The sequence below is a fragment of the Grampus griseus genome, assembly GCF_964374135.1.
Source record: "Grampus griseus genome assembly, chromosome: 2".
Taxonomy (NCBI): domain Eukaryota; kingdom Metazoa; phylum Chordata; class Mammalia; order Artiodactyla; family Delphinidae; genus Grampus; species Grampus griseus.
In genome coordinates, this window is record NC_139018.1 from 145,330,147 (window position 1) to 145,346,420 (window position 16,274).

The window sequence follows — 16,274 nt, forward strand, 5'->3', positions numbered from 1 at the left end:
AGCAGTGCTCCCACCCCCGCCCGGACCGGCCTTTCAAGATGGCTCCCGCGCCCCGCTCCCCCCCGGCGCTCTCGCTGAGGGCCGGGCAGCGGCGCAAGGCGCCAGCCTCGCGTTCCGACTCCCGCGCGGCCTAGAGGCCGGCAGCGGTCGGCCGCCGGCCTGCGCGCTCCGTCTCTCGGGGCGGGGCGGCACGCCGGGCCCCTTCCGGGGATGGGCCCGGGCTCCTCCCCGCTCGGGCGGGCGCTCAGCCGTGTCCACGCCCGTCAGCCCGCCCGGCCCGGCTGGCCGCAGACCGAGCCCGGGCGGCCGCACGGGGAACTCTCAGCCAGCGGGCGTCGGGAGGCGGATCCCGGGCCCCGACCGGGACGGGCCGAGCCGAGCAGGCGGCGGCACCATGTTCTCGCTCAAGCCGCCCAGACCCACGTTCAGGTCCTACCTCCTGCCGCCGCCCCAGGTAAACAGCCGTCTCCCCGCGGCGCCCTCTCCTCGCGTTTCCGGGGAGCCGAGCACGGGCAGGCCCAGGAGACTGCCCCGTCCCCCGTCCCCCGGACCCCGGCGCGGGGAAACCGCCTTCCCGGGAACCCCGCCGGCTCGGTGGAAACTTGCAAAAGTCCGCCGCAGCCGTTCTCGGCTCCGAGACGGGACTCCAGGGAGCGATCGGAGTTAGGATTTATTTAGCCCTTCGCCTGGCGACGGTCCCCGTCGTGACCGCCGGCAGGATCGCATCGCCTGTGGGCACTTAGTGGAAGGGGTTACTTACCTGTCGTAAATGTGAACACCTGGAAGCGGCACTGGCGGTTGTAGTATTTTTATGGCCAGACTCTCAATTCCATCACGAGCAGATCCTTACAAGAGTTCGGTAAAAATGTGTAAGAATTTAAGTGGGGGGAATACGTGGCTGTCGCCTGTGTCATCACCTAGAAAATAAAATTTGCTTTTATCTCTCAGGCGGGAAAAAAGTTTTGATTTTGATTTGTTTTGCTAATGTATTTCAGACTGACGATAATATTAATTCAGAACCGAAGATTAAAAAACTGGAGCCTGTTCTTTTGCCAGGTAAACATGAGTGTTCTAACAGATACTTTAGTAATGTGTTTTGGCCTAAGATTATTCCACCAGCTAGTACCATGTGGTTAACTTTCCTCATTTACTTTAAACTTTAGCCACTTAAAAATCTAACGACTGAGGATGGAAAAAAAAAAAAAAAGGATTGGTTAGAACTAAAGGACAGCAACAAAAAGTAATGATTAATTGGTGTTTGTCCTTGAAAACTTAAGCATCGTAGAAAACTGTCAAGAATACCACTACCTTATTTCCTTTTCGTCTCCTGAAATGTTCTTTTTTAAAGCGATCATGAATTGCTTAGGTGGTGAAAGGACTTTTTGCCCTTCTTGTCCATCTGCAATTTCATGCATTCATGGTTAATAATCAGATCACATTTCAATAGTATTAAAAGCGACTTTTATTATGTCTGGGTCTCTATACCAATAACAAAGCTTAGTGAACTTTGAATTACTTACTTGGCAATTGTTTTTTGAAGGTGTCAGCTGTGTTTGCAAATCTTGTTTCAATTTAGAATAGGGCTTCCCAGCAGAGACACTATAGATGTTTTGGGCCTGATAATTCTTTGTTGTAGGGTTGTCCTGTGCATTGCAGGATGTTTAGCAGCATCCCTGGCCTCTACCCCCTAGATGCCAGGAGCACCACCTCCTCTACCTCCTACTTGTGGGAACCAGAATGTCTCCAGACATTGCCAAACCCTTTTGTTAGGGGGTGGGGGGAACGCTAGGGGCAAAATTTTCCCCCTGTGGAGAAGCACTGGTTTAGAACAAAATTGAGGTTAGAAGACCTTAGAGGTAGAGGTAGGAATTGATGGTAAATTGGAGATTAGTTTTAAAGCGTATAATGCATTTATTTGATTGGTATTTTGAGTTGTATAATAATTATGTAACAGCTAGGAAGTCAGTTGTTTAATCTGATTATTAGGGAAAGTAGCCAGGAAAGCCTGTTTTAAACATGAAATATAATCAAATACCAGTTTGTGTGACTACTATCAGTATTTTAAAATCTCAGTTGTTACTTAATGCTAAATCTGATAAAATGATTAGAACTCTATAGGTAGTAATTGAACAAATAGGGTAACTTAAAATTTTGTGCTTTAAAATTTTAAATATTAAGTAGGAACAAACAAATTTAAAACATAAACCTATGGTTCCCTATTATAGATGTTAACTCTTAAAATTGTTTTAAACTTTATTTGGGGAGTTAGTTATAACTATTTTCCCTTTATTTTGTTAATGCTTTTTAGCCAAACAGTATGTACTAAATAATCCTTTGTACTTGTCCTGGAAGTGAACAATAGAATTAATAAGTAACCTTTGCTCCCTGTGTGTGCTCTGTTTTGGTCTTAGTCACTCCAGGCATTTAAACAACCCAGCGGCAAACAGTGCTCTTCCTGAATGAGTGCCTGTGAGCTATTGAACTTTGGGTCCTTTTACCCTGAACAGGCCCTGTTCTTTGATTTCCCCCTTCTGATATTTGATTTGATTTGACACTAATAAACCACATGATCTTAGCTACAAATGATAGTGCTTGATTTTCTTTAGTTAACTTCTATATTTAAGCTTTGCTTGTGAAATTGTTACAAATATCAGTAAGCTCAAAGAACTTTACATTGAGCGATTATCTTTTCTATAGAATTAACTAAAAACTTACCTTTCTGTTAAAAAGTCAGCGTTTTCTGGGGAAGTTGTAAACCCATTTCCTGACTGTCAGTGGTTTACTTGTCTTAAAAATCATAGCTAAGTCTGGATCCCCTGACCTGTGGTAGCTTTTCTTCATTGGCTCTGTGTGTGCATACGTGATGGCTTTGGCCCCCGGATTCTGTTTGCACCTAACCTATTCCTCACAGAACGTTTAGTCAATGCTAAATTAGTGTGTCTTTGCCCTCCTTCCCCACCCCTTCTGTTCTTACCTTCCCATCCTGGTCTTCCCATGCTCTTCCCGTTCTTTCTGTCAGACCCCCCCCGCCCCCCCCTTCCCCCCCCCCCCCCGTCATGGTCTCTGTGCCCTGCTTCACCTCTAACCTCACCAACTCCCGCCAGAACCTCTGTTGCTCCCTTTTCAGCCTGTGAAATCTGGAAGACAAGTGGAGAGTAACTGAAGCATTGGTGATCTATAAGACCTGGGCTGCACTAGGGCTTTGCCTAAGAGGGCTTCATAATATAGTTCTGGCCTTCATTATAGTCAGAAACCAAGAGAAAACTTGGCCAAGTCACCTGCGGCTTTGCACAGGCACGCGAAACAAGGAAGTAATTGTTCAGAGGTATAGTGTTGGATGTTATGCTTTGGCAAAATGCCTTGGGTTCAAGGATATCCTACTTCAGTTGCCCAAAGTTTGAACTTTTAATTCAATAAGCAGATGAAAATTGAAACACAAAATCAATTGTTTATTTGCAGTTACCAAGTGCTCTGTTGAACTTAACGAGGCTGAATTTAAAATGATCTTCAGCTTTTATTAAACAAAGAAAACAGAAGAAATTGACTAGGAATTTAATTTAGATTGTGGTTTATGTTAGTAATATTCAGCTTGCCTGGTTCATGAAACTCCTTGAGATGGAGATTGTATCTAATTCAGTTTTGTGGTACCCAGTGTCCAGCATAGTGCATCGAGATGTTGGTTGAGTGAATGACAGTGAAAGGACCCCTCAGACCACCTGCTTAAATTGTTCCCGTAGCCATGCGTGTGCGCGCACATACACAGACAAACAGACCAACTCTCAGGTTTAGGAGGAAGGGGAAAACTCTTACTTTATGCCATGTGTCTTGCTCTCTCCCAAAGCCACACTTCTCAAGAAAATTGTACCTGAGCCTAGAACTGAAATACAGTGCTCTGTCAAAGCACCTGGCCTTTGCCTAGGCTTTCTCTTCATCTTCCCGTCATTACCTGAATCTCATTCTTTGACGATTGTGTTGTGTGTGTAAAATCACCCCAGTCCTTTTGAAAAGAGGGAGAGTATGAATTCTAAACTGTGTATGTGTGTGTGTGTTCCAGCATATGTTTGTGAGAACAGGTGTTGCCACACTAAGCTTGTGTCTGTTTGGGTAGCTGCTGGGCTGGTGGATCCGTTCACTGAGTCTGTGAGCACCTCCTGGGTTCCTGGCTTCATGCTAGCTGGGAAGGTGCTGGAGGAGGAGTGGGCTTGAATTGCAGCAGGGCTGGGGCAAGCTCCATGCTGCCTGTGGACAAGGCAGAAGACTGTGACCTGGACCAGTGGTTCCCAGATTCTAGTCATGGCCTGGCTGACATCAGATCTGGATGAAGTTTTTATCAGCCCTTGGTCAAATTGAGAAAATTAAGAAAAATGCAGGTTTTTTCCATAAAGCTAAATTGATTTGCTTTAAATTCTGAGATTATGTCCTTCCAGCTTCTTTGGTGTAGATATGTTCTTCTAGTAGTAGCTGTGACTTTAAAAAAGTTTTTAAGTTAGCTCTTGTGTAGTTTCCCTGAATTATTTTTGTAGTATACCTGTTTTGTGGAATCTGAACTGGAAATCACTCCATGAAATTATTGTAATATTATAGGTACAATTTAATGAACACTCACACAGAGAACATCAGTTGTTTTATCTGCCTGGAGTCTTTCCACCATCTGAGAAATGCACCCTCTCTCTTCTGACAAATTCTCCTTCCCATCTCCACCCAGCCCGGGGTTCTCGTGTGGCCAGCAAAGATGATAACCCACCCCCAGACTGCTAGCATGAGCACAGGTTTGCCTCTGGATGTTTTCAGATTGGTACTGAGGAAAGAGATCCTTTTCTATAGCGCCATCCGTGGCTGAAGCACCAGCAGACTTGTCCAAAAGAATGACGTCACGTGTTGAGAGCGGCAGAGGCAGAACACCGAGGGAGAGTTCTGATGGTCCCATTTTCCTTGAAGTCCAGCTGACACCAGAGCCACAGAATATTTCTTTTTGCCAGGCTAGTTCCGGGCATGTTTCTTACACTTTCAACTAAGATCCTTAACTAATATATGATATAGCTTACAGGTTACTCCTCATGACAGCCCTGTCAGGAAGGTACCAGTTTATCTTCCTTTGACAGGTGAGAAAACTATACAAGTCATAGAGGTTAAGTAACTTGTCTAGTGTTGCCCAGCAAGCAAGGGCAGAGCCAGGATTAGGAGCCTGACTCCCAGGCTATGTCTTTAACCACTAAGCAGCAGGGCCTGCCTGACTGTGCTGACACCAGGGTCCAGATTTATGCTTTGGGATTGGATAGCCGGTGGGTTGGATGTCATCCTAGAGGGAGTGCTCTAGGTGAGGTAAAAAGAGCTCTGTCCTCGGCTCTGCCCTTTCCACAGCAGACAGATTTGACCCAGCTTGACAAGCAACTTTCAAACGATTTCAGCTGCCAGAAAATGGAATGTCTCGGGAGTCAGTGGACTTCCTGTCTCTGGCCGAGCTGAGCAGAGGCTGGTGGAATGCCAACGGCTTTGTCGTGAGGGGATGAGATTTGCAGCGAGTGGGGCTCGATGGGCTTTCTCTCTCCTCTCTCTCTCTGGGACATGATTTTTTTTTTTTAGTATTTATTTATTTATTTTGGCTGCACTGGGTCTCAGTTGCGGCACACGGTATCTTCATTGCGACATGTACACGGGATCTAGTTCCCGACCAGGGACTGAACTCGGGTCCCCTGCATTGGGAGCACAGAGTCTTACCCAGTGGACCACGAGGGAGGTCCCTGGGACGTGATCATTTTAGGGATCTGTGGGGTGGGAGGGGGATGGCCTGAAGTGCTGTGGCCACGGCCTGAGTTGATGGTTGAGTGGGTACTGACTGCTCATTCCGTACTGCTTGGTAGAGGGGGAGCAGCCGAAGAAGAGGGCTTCTGCCCTGAGTCTCAGTTCACTGGCAAGTGCTTCAGTGGAGGAGAGCCGAGGTTGTGCAGGCTTGGAGGAAGGGCACCTGAGCCGCATTTGGGGAGGGCCTGGCAGTCGGGAGAGGACTTGTGCTCTGCCCCGTGGTGCCCGCTAAGACTCAGCCTCTGTGCACAGGCGAGGGTCGGCTCGGCCCTCCCTCTTCCATCTGCAGTGCCAGCAGCACTTCCATTAGGAGATTAACTAGTAGATCGATAATGAATGCGCTGATTGTCCGAGTCTTTTGTAATCAGATCAGAAAAGGATACGACCTAGGGCCATCCGGAAAATGAAAATAGCCATTGTTGGGCAGCTGTCTTGTTTATTGCTTTTTTTTTTTTTTACATGTTCACTGTTTGGACCATTTATGTTCTACTGTCCTCTACCTCACTGTACGTCTTATTTCCTCAACTAGATTGTGACTCCCTTAAAGCAGACTGTCTCTTTCAGGTGTTTTTTGTTTTGGTTTGGTTTTTTGTAGATAGGCTTTAGAGATCCTTGTAGACTGAATTTCGTAGTATTTTAACTCTTAGATACCCTGCTTTTGAAAGACAGAAGACCTTGTAACTGCTCCTTGGAACCATGAACGGTTTATCCAACTGCGGTGTCTTAGCATTGGGTCTGTGCCTCACCTGGACAACCTTCTTCTGAGCGTTTGGAGCTGTCCATTCCTCCAGCGCCTGTTAGAGGACCTCAGGTCACCTCCTTACTCCTGACCTTGCAGCTCCTGCTCAGAAACTCTTCGTGAATCCCCTTAAGGAAAATCCTGCTTAAACCAAAAATAAAATCCAAAGTCTGTAACCTCTGTAGTTTGCTGACACTCACCTTGCTGACCTCTTGCACTGTTTCCCAATGTTGATATCTGCTTCACTCAGACCCAGATGCCTTTTTCCTTATTCAGGCCTTTGTTTTTGTGATCATGTGTTCTCTCTGTCTTAACCCTCATCTGCCTTCAAGATTCTCCTCTGGTTTCTTCCTGAGGTCTGCGCTGCTGACCTTCCTCCAGCTCCCATCGTGGGTAGCTCTTACTGGACGTGGTACTTGATTCCATGCTTTTTTGTATCATGCGTGACCCTGTGAGTACCAGGAGCGGCCTCCGATGTCTTGTGCTCATCTTGTACAGAGTTTCAGCTTCCCTTAGTAACTGTTAGGCCACTTTAATTCCCGAAGTTCGCTGCAGCTCAGGTGACACTTGGACTACCCTGGCTTTAATGTTGGAAGTCCTGCACGCCAGGAATCCCCAGTCCCAGGCTGTCTGGGATGGTCACTCACTGAATGTAAAGCCACAGACTGAGCTATGCCTTGGGCCTCTGCACATTCCGTAAGTTAGCTACTGTGTACAGTGAGGCTTTGTCTTAAACTATCTTTCAAGCTAAAATTTATGGGAAAAATTATTTTAATTCATCAAACATGTATTGACTTTCTAAATGTGTAAGGTATTATGAAAGATAATGTGACATAATTTTTGGTTCTCAGGGAGTTAAAAACTTCCCTAGCTATACCATTTAGAGACTTATTAATTTTAATTATATTTCCTTTCTTATTTATCTTTACAGATGAAAGGGTCTTGAGAAAACAAACTGATGATTTATTGATTCCTTCCCAGGTTATAGTAGAACGTCTTGGCCCATCATCTTCTAATTTAGACAATTTTTTCTCTGGTGCTTTTTGCATATCCTGCACTGAAGCTCGCTTCCTGCTTTTTCTTTCGTGCGGCTCCTATCGCTTCCTGCCCGTGGTGTGCTGGCAAGTGCCCGGTGCTGAGGGTCCTCCCACATGGCTGGCAGCACACCGCCCTCCTGCCGGAAAAGCCCAGGAGGACAGTCTCTGGGAGCTTTGAAGCTTCAGTTCAAAGTTTCCTCCTCAAGGTCACTAATTTAAAATGTAGCAAGAACCGTCTGGGCGCTCTTCTGTTTCTGCATCTGTCCCCTCTGGGAAGAGGCGCTCTGAATCCCCTGTTTCTCTCCCGCCTGTGAGCTGGTTTCCCGGCCCGCAGGACTGCAGTTCGTGCCTGGCAGTAGCTGAGGACAGTTCCTACCCAGGGTTTCCGCTTTTTTTATGAAGTATGAGCAGAGAGCCGTGCTGCATGATCCATGTATTTTAGAGAATGGTTCCATGTGAACAAAATTTAGTGTCGTCAACTAAAACTCAAGCCAGGTTAACTTGGTGCTTATTTTATTACATGCTTATGATAATAAGAAGTCCCAGTTCGGCATCTCCCCGGAAATGCCCTCCTTTTCTTCTTTCCCTCCATCCCACCCTACTTCTTTCTATCCCCCAGGCCCATTTCCACTGTCCACTAAGAAAGCTATGTAACAGTTTTCCTTCAAAGACCATAACCCAGTGGGTCCCTATTTTACTGTTGTTGCTGTTGTTTCGTATATTTCTTGTCCATCTTCTTTTCTTTAGTAGTTTTATTTTTAAATAAACTTGGATTTGTAAAAGGGTACAGATAGTTAACACATACTCTTCACCCAGCTTCCCCTAATGTTACTATCTTATAACCTCGATAAATTTAGCTGAACTAAGAAAGTAACAGTACTGTTAACTAAGCTGCAAGTTTTATTGACATTTCCCTAGTTTTTTCACTAATGGCCATTATTTTAGCGCCCCTGCCAGGACACCATGTCTCCCTAGTCTCCAGCCTGTGACAGTTTCTCCGTCTTTACTGATGGATGATGAATTCTTTCATCTTGGCTCCTCTATCCTTTTGAAATGTCCTCTCTCTCTTTCTCTCTGTCTCTGTCTCTCTTTCTCTCCCCCACCCCCATTCCCCCCTCTCTTTTTCCCTTCCCTACTTTCTGGCATTCTGGAACTATCAGAAACTCCAGATTCAGTATGTCTTTCCTCTGCCCCAGCCCTGGAGTCAAACATTTCTCCACTGAGTCCTGGTTCATTTTATTGGAGAATGGTATTTAAATACCAAGATCTGAGTGCCGAATGTGGTTTGTTACTGGAGGCGTTTTCAGGAGACAGAGTAGAAAATGAACACATGCACACTAAGCCATGTATGCACACACCTCCCTTTGTTTCTTTACCTCTCCATCTTTGTATATATTAAGATATACCTGAGTTTATACCAATGTCTCAGACTCTAATCTAGCCCCACAGAGTTCATTCACAGATTTGTGCTTAATTTTGCTTTTTTATGATGGAGAATGGGGAGCAGAGCAGTTAGGCCTGGATTTCAGCTTCACTTCTGCTGAGTGCTGCGGCTCATTGGTGAGAAAGGAATCTTTTGACCTGACTGTGGCAGACACATTCTGGGGGAAGGTTGTTGGTCCTCAGTGCTGCTGAGCAGGCCTCCCAAGCTCTGAGGGCATTGTACCATTGCAGGTGGAAAGTGCCTTTCCTCTGACAGGATATGCCTGAGTACTTCTTCCAAGGCTTGTTTCACATAATGTTAAGAGTTGTCACTTAAGCCACCATCTCTAGCACAGAGCTGGGCAAGCTTTTCCTGTCAAGTCCCAGACAGTAAATGTTTGAGACTTTTCAGGCCGTGAGGTCTCTGGTTGCAAGCACTTAGCTCTGCCTTTGTCCTGTGGAAGCAGTCATAGACGGTACATAAATGAATGTGCATGGATAGGTTTCAGTAAAGCTTTATTTACAAAAACCAGGGGGCTGCATCTGGGTTGGCCAAGCCCTGGACCCATTAAATGCCTTCTCCTCCTTTCATCTGTGTCACATTCTCGCTGCCTTTGTGGACTGGATATGTTACATTTGTGCCCTTGGGAAGAGAGTCGGGTTGGTGGAGAAGTGCTGCCCAAGCACGTGCATCATAAACGTGGTTGGCTGACGGCACTAGTGTGGCCGTGTGTCCTGTCCCACAAGCCCTCCATCTCTTCCTTCCCACTGGTAGATTTTGCAGCTCTCTGTGCGTGTGGTAGGCGAGCAGGGGTGGCTCTGGGACAGTTTTCTGACTCATGTGCATTCACCCGCCAGCACTTATCTCCTGACCCTCTTGGCGCGTGGCCGTGTTACGTCACTGGTTTCTGTCTGTCTGGAACCACTCCTGCTCCATTGGTGGTGCTGGTCTGGTGAACCTGGAGCAGTGAAGTGGTTCATTCACTCGGGTGTTCAGCACTCATTGACCAGGCCCCTGCCCCATGCTGAGCCTTTGCCTTGCAACTAAAATGTCAGCATCAGAGAAAAACCAGTCCATTTTTGACCCTCATGGGGCATGTGATCCTGAGGGTGAGACAGGCAGTGGTGTTGAAATATGTAGAGTATGCATAATTGCAGCTGTGGTCATTGCTGGGAATTACAGGTAAATGATGCTGTGATTGAGGGAGTTAATCTAGGCACGGAGAGTTTTTAAGGCATTCCTGAGAAAGCGATTGGGCTGAGGCAGAAGGAAAGCATATTCCAGGAAATGGGCACAGCATGTGCGAAGACCCCATGGATCTTTGCAGTCCGGCCTCTGAGAGGGACTAAAAGGCCAGTGTGGCTGGAGAGGGAGAATGAGGACAGCAGCGGGGCTCAGGGTGCGGGGGGTGGTGGGGAGGAGGGCGGGAGGCTACATGGAGGAGGCTTGTCTGCAGAAGAGACAATTACTCCATTGGTCTGAGCCGAGAATTTGACATGGGCACGTTTGAATTTAATCCTCAGGTAAATGTTAGGGTTCTGTTCTTAAAACTCGTCTTGTACATTTAAGAACTTTGAATAAAAGTTATTTTTGCAGTTCAAATTTATTATAACATTTTATGTAAGAGAGAGGATTGTTTTGAGACTCTAGTTGCTCTCTGTGAATTGGTGGGTGTTTGGGGCTTGTCAGCAATGGTTCTGTCCATCACTATTAGAGGTGTTTGTACTGACAGAAATAGGCAAAGTAGCACAGTACCCTAACTCTTCTACCATGGACCCTAGAGAATGATTACTTAAAAATGTCCCTGGGTCTGGTTGCATTTTAGAACTTGAAATTAAGGATTAATGATGACCAAGCTTTAAATCAATTGCAGAAAATTATTCTCTTCAAAGAACATTAAAACTTTTGTTTCAGTTTCTTATATTTATTTATTTAGTCTTCCATTTTAACTCTAAAACTATATTTTAAAGTTTTATTGCCAACTAAGTTATAATGTGAGTGCAGAGGGAAATTCAATTTGTCTTTATGGAATGTATGTTAAAATAAATAGATTGCATTATTAATTTTGAGGTTAATACTGCATTGTTTCTCATACTGAATTGTCTTAGGAAGGAATCTAAGATATCGGTTTGGGAGATCAAGTCACATGTTAATAAAATACAAATACCCCATCAAGTAATACTCTGAAGGAGACAGTGCAGCTTATTTCTTCTCCAGGGCGCCTTTCGGTAAATAAATAATGAGAGACAGCATGGCATAGTAAAGAATGCAGACTCCAGCTCAACCCTTCTGGTTGAACCATCTCAGACCCTGAAGCTCTTTGTGCCTCAGTTTCTGTATTTACAAATGGAGCACGATGCCCCATTGTGACTGTTACCGATGTGAGGTCCTGGTTCAGTGTTTCTTCTTACCATCATCATGAAATCTTCCTTCTAGGTCACACAGCGACTGTTGACATTTTTGGTGTGGTTGTAGCTCACACAATGATATGTTTCTTTTTGTAAAGGAGAAATTGTCGTAAATGAAGTCAATTTTGTGAGAAAATGCATCGCATCGGACACAAGTCAGTACGATTTGTGGGGAAAACTGATATGCAGTAACTTCAAAATTTCCTTTATTACGGATAATCCAATGCCATTACAGGTGTGTTTGATTTGTATGCTGTTTAATCGTATCAGGGCTTTTGACTCTGAGCAGTATGTATTATCAATATTATATAAAGCACAGATATGGGAAAATTATAATACAATTACTAATAAGTGATTAATATAAGTTTGGGAATGTATTATATTAAAATTCAAAATAAAGTTTAAGGAGAATGTTGAGACTTGAGGAGTATAATTAGTGAGATGGTTTTAAGTCACATTGCTGTGTTTATCCTCTGTGATCTTTGCTTATATATCCTTTTCAATAAAGGAGTTATTCTTTCCTTCTAAATATTTTAACCTATCTATAAAAACAAAGGTATCCTTTTTTACTACTCATAAAGAGAAAAAATTATATAGCAAATAATTTCATAGATGCTGCACATTTTACATATTTTATAGTATCTTTAACTAGTATTTTTCCAAAAAAGTCAAATTCTCATTTCAAATTTCTAGTAGTTAGAATGAAGAAAAATATTGATAAAGTTTTTCTTTAATAACCCTCTTGCTATTTTATATTCTTACTGGAAAACAACAGTTCCATATAATTTGAGTTTTCAAAAAGTCAGTCATGGGCTTCCCTGGTGGCGCAGTGGTTGAGAGTCCACCTGCCGATGCAAGGGACACGGGTTCATGCCCCGGTCTGGGAAGATCCCACATGCCGCGGAGCGCCTGGGCCCGTGAGCCATGGCCGCTGAGCCTGCGTGTCCGGAGCCTGTGCTCTGCAACGGGAGAGGCCACACAGTGAGAGCCCCGCGTACAGAAATAAATAAATAAATAAATAAATAAATAAAGTCATTCGTTTGTCTAACTTAAAAATCCTGGACTTTCCCTCAACAACTATTTTCTGTTTTGATTTGTAAAGTGTTATATATACACTTTTACTCCCTAGACCTTTATTTGTAATAGTAATATTTGGATGTTAACTCTAAACTTTTGACTGAAGCACGTAACTATGGATAAGTGTATTTAAATCTATTGCAATCTGTAGGTATATTGAGACTAAATTTAAGGCATTTACAGATACCCAGTATGTAGAGACACAGCTTATTTGGCTGTAAACTTGGGTTTTTCCTTTTATTTTTGGCTTTATTTCAATCTTTGGCTCCAGATTTCACTATAATTGAGACCCATGTACCTGGAATAGCTTAAATCCAATACCACTAATAGGAAAAATAACCCAGTGTCCTACCAACAGAAGGTTAATAGCATCAACAATGTCCTTAGTCTGAAAGTGTGTATAAAAAATGGGTTTAAAAAATAAGCTGCAGTTTGACTAAAGATTTTTATTTTGAGTAGACTTTCTGCTGTAAAAGTTATTTTCTGCTCTAAAATCTCCATTGTGAAACTCAAGCCATGATTTTACCCATTAAAATCTGATGACTTTGGAGCCCCTTTTTTATATTATTTTAGTGACAGTTTAACCAGAACTAGGTATGCAAGTGTTTGCCTGTGAAGTGATTGACAGTATAATATCACATATCCTGTATGTTATAATGACATTGTTGTATATAACTTGACCTAATTTTATTGTTTAAAGTGTGGGAAGAAAGGTGGAGAGAATGTGAACACAGTATGTGTTTCTCTCTTCCTCCCCTTACTTTCCTACTGAAGTGTGTTCTGTGATAACTATAGCCTTAGAATTGTCATAGCTGCACAGGCAAAAGCTTTTGTTCTTTTTAGAGATGGTCGTTGCAATTTCTTATCACACCTAAAAGTAAGGCTCATATTACCATCGTGAAGTTATTGGGAAAATAATTAACATGAATGTATTTTTTTATTTCAGAAATTCCATTATAGAAACCTTCTTCTTGGTGAACATGATGTCCCTTTAACATGTATTGAGCAAATAGTCACAGGTATGTTTTATTCTTCACTCAGCCCCTAAAAGCTGGTTCTACTCGGGAATTCTTGCTTGAAGAGTTACACCTCTCAAATACTTGGGCTGGAGTTTTATTTCTGTAGGTTTTTTGCTTTTTCCCTTTTTTTTTTGAGTCCCAGGAAAATTAATCAGTAAATTATTTTTAAATGGAGATATAAAATATATGGCTTTTAAAAAATATTTATTTATTTATTTATTTATGGCTGCATTGGGTCTTCGTTGCTGCGTGCAGGCTTTCTCTAGTTGCAGTGAGCGGGGGCTACTCTTTGTTGCGGTGTGCAGGCTTCTCATTGCAGTGGCTTCTCTTGTTGCGGAGCACGGGCTCTAGGCGCACGGGCTTCAGTAGTTGTGGCACGTGGGCAAAGTTGCTCCATGAAATGTGGGATCTTCCTGGACCAGGGATTGAACCTCTGTCCTCTGCATTGGCAGGCGGATTCTTAACCACTGCACCACCAGGGAAGTCCCAAAATATATGACTTTTTATATTTTCTAGTATTTGTCCTCTTTTTAATTAAAATTTTAATCATTAAATATAGATGGTGGTGGTTTTGTGCAAAGAAATATCTTTAATATCATCCAAAGCAAAGTTAAAACTGATCCTCCAAAGTTCTAGGAATTATACACAAATATGAAAGATTCTAGAGAAGCAGTACTAAGTGGTGGGTGACCTTCCGATTGTTTTCAGTAAGAATTTGTTAAAGTGTACTAAAGAGTGAATATCAAGAAAGGAATTTTTTTATTTTTTTATTTTTTAGTAAATGACCACAAAAGGAAGCAGAAAGTCCTGGGCCCAAACCAGAAGCTGAAATTTAATCCAACAGAGTTAATTATTTACTGTAAAGATTTCAGAATTGTGAGATTTCGCTTTGATGAATCAGGTCCTGAAAGTGCCAAAAAGGTAATCCTGTTAAGTTTTATCATTGGTTTTGCACTATATTTACCAGTTGCAGTTCTGTATGGAAGTTCTCATTTCTCAATTGCTCAGTTTTTTGTTTTTTGGTTTTTTTAGGGGAAGTTATTTGATATCTCCTTATGTAAAGTCAAAGCCAGGGACGTTAATAGAACTGTTTCCTTGGACCAGTTTATGACTGCTTTAAAGTATTCTATGTAATTTTTTAATCAGCTCCTAAAATATGAAAAGCTGTCATGCATATATTTTACATTAAGACCATTACCAGCTGTTTTTTTTCTTGGTTAAAAAGATTGAAAAGATGGTGATGTATTGTAATTGAGGTTTGTAAGACTTTTAATTCAGTACCTCAGAGCTTTATCAATAAACTAAAAGCTAGACTTAGGTTACATAAGGGTTAGGTAAATGTGTAGTTATAGGAGGGGTCTAATAAATATTAGTGCTTTAGAGAAATTTTAGTGAATTAATTTGATATTCCACACAGGCGGCTAAAAGCTAGGGACTTTTTAATTGGGTTGTTTTTCCCCTGCCTTCCGGGGAATGTTTATTGCAAACTCGTGGAGTAAGATTCAAGGGCAGAAATTCCTCCTTCTTTGATTCCAGATTTTGGGTTTAGCAGAGGAGTGAAGCTGGTGGTCCTAAAGCCCCCCGGGCCAGTCTGTGGTTCAGCAAATGCAGAGAATAGTAACAGAATCTCCAGAAGCCTGCTCTCATGTATCGGGAATAGAGGAACGATGAGGGAGCTTTTGTGCCACCAAAAAGGGGTGCATTTGTTTTCCATGGTCAGTAAACTTACTGCAGTAAATTTTCTGTTGATATCAAAATGTGGCTGTCAGAAAGATCTTAAGGCAGCTGTCTTCTTATGGTTTGGTGAGGAGGTGATAGATTTATTTTTAGAACCAGAGTCAACAGTTTCTTTATAGGAGGGCAAACACGAAATGAATGTCTGACCATTGCAGCTAGGCTATGTAGCAGAATGGTGGTGGGATCTGTGGCTAAACATTTTCAGGTAGAGTGTGTATAACTACTTTCTTCATGCTGCAGGATGGGAAATTCAGCAGATAACTTTTAAGACTACTTTTAGCCATTCAATTCTGCAGTTGGTGATTTTGGCATTTTACTAACTTGAGATGCCTATTATGTAGAAAGACTTTAGAATTAATTAGGTAGTAGACTGTGTATAAAATAGTTTAGCCAAGTTACTTTCTTGAACTCAGATGTAGTTGTAATTTCATCAGAGCATCAGGAATCTGCTTGTGAAAACGTTACCTTCAGCATGTGTATCATTTCAAGAACAGGGACACCATGGAACTTAGGAGATGGGGTTAGGACACGGTATTTTTAAAATAAGAAATTGATACAGTGGCCCAATATTCTTTTAGAAAGTTGATATCTCTCCCATTTTCTCCTCTATTTTTCAGATGACAGTATTTCAGTCATTGCAAAGCATAATTATCTGGCTCGTTCTTGCACCATCTAGAGTACTTGTTGGTCATGTTTGATGTGTGAGGCAGTGCACTAAGTTTAGTTGAGGAGATAAAGCATGAACAAATGAAAACAACAGTACAAAGTAGCAGCATAAAAGATGTTCCCACATAAATGATTAGCTTCCAAATGAATGAAACACATAACAAGTGCTGTGGAAATTCAGAATATCCCTTCCCTGTTGTTGCTGCTGGTAAGTGCTATAGGGGGCCTCATTGAACCGTCTACTCAAAACAGGCTAGGCTGGTCCAATTTTTTATGCCCTTTCCCAAGACCAGGTTTCTGGCAAAAATTCTTTCCCCACTGTTGTAAAATATCAAAAGCAGTTACCTCAGACCCAAAAGAAATACT

The 16,274-nt window shown here is 42.9% G+C and overlaps 1 protein-coding gene across 1 annotated transcript in view; it reads left to right on the forward strand.

The window, feature by feature from the left end:
• Window positions 1-277: 277 nt before the first annotated feature.
• MTMR10 (myotubularin related protein 10) overlaps window positions 278-16,274 on the forward strand; it is a 44,479-nt gene continuing 28,482 nt past the window's right edge. Inside the window, exons 1-5 of the mRNA XM_082648969.1 lie at window positions 278-454; window positions 996-1,056; window positions 11,508-11,644; window positions 13,433-13,505; window positions 14,284-14,426. Of these exons, the coding sequence (XP_082505095.1) occupies window positions 395-454; window positions 996-1,056; window positions 11,508-11,644; window positions 13,433-13,505; window positions 14,284-14,426 (474 nt within the window). The 5' untranslated portion in view covers window positions 278-394. The remainder of the gene's footprint in view (window positions 455-995; window positions 1,057-11,507; window positions 11,645-13,432; window positions 13,506-14,283; window positions 14,427-16,274) is intronic.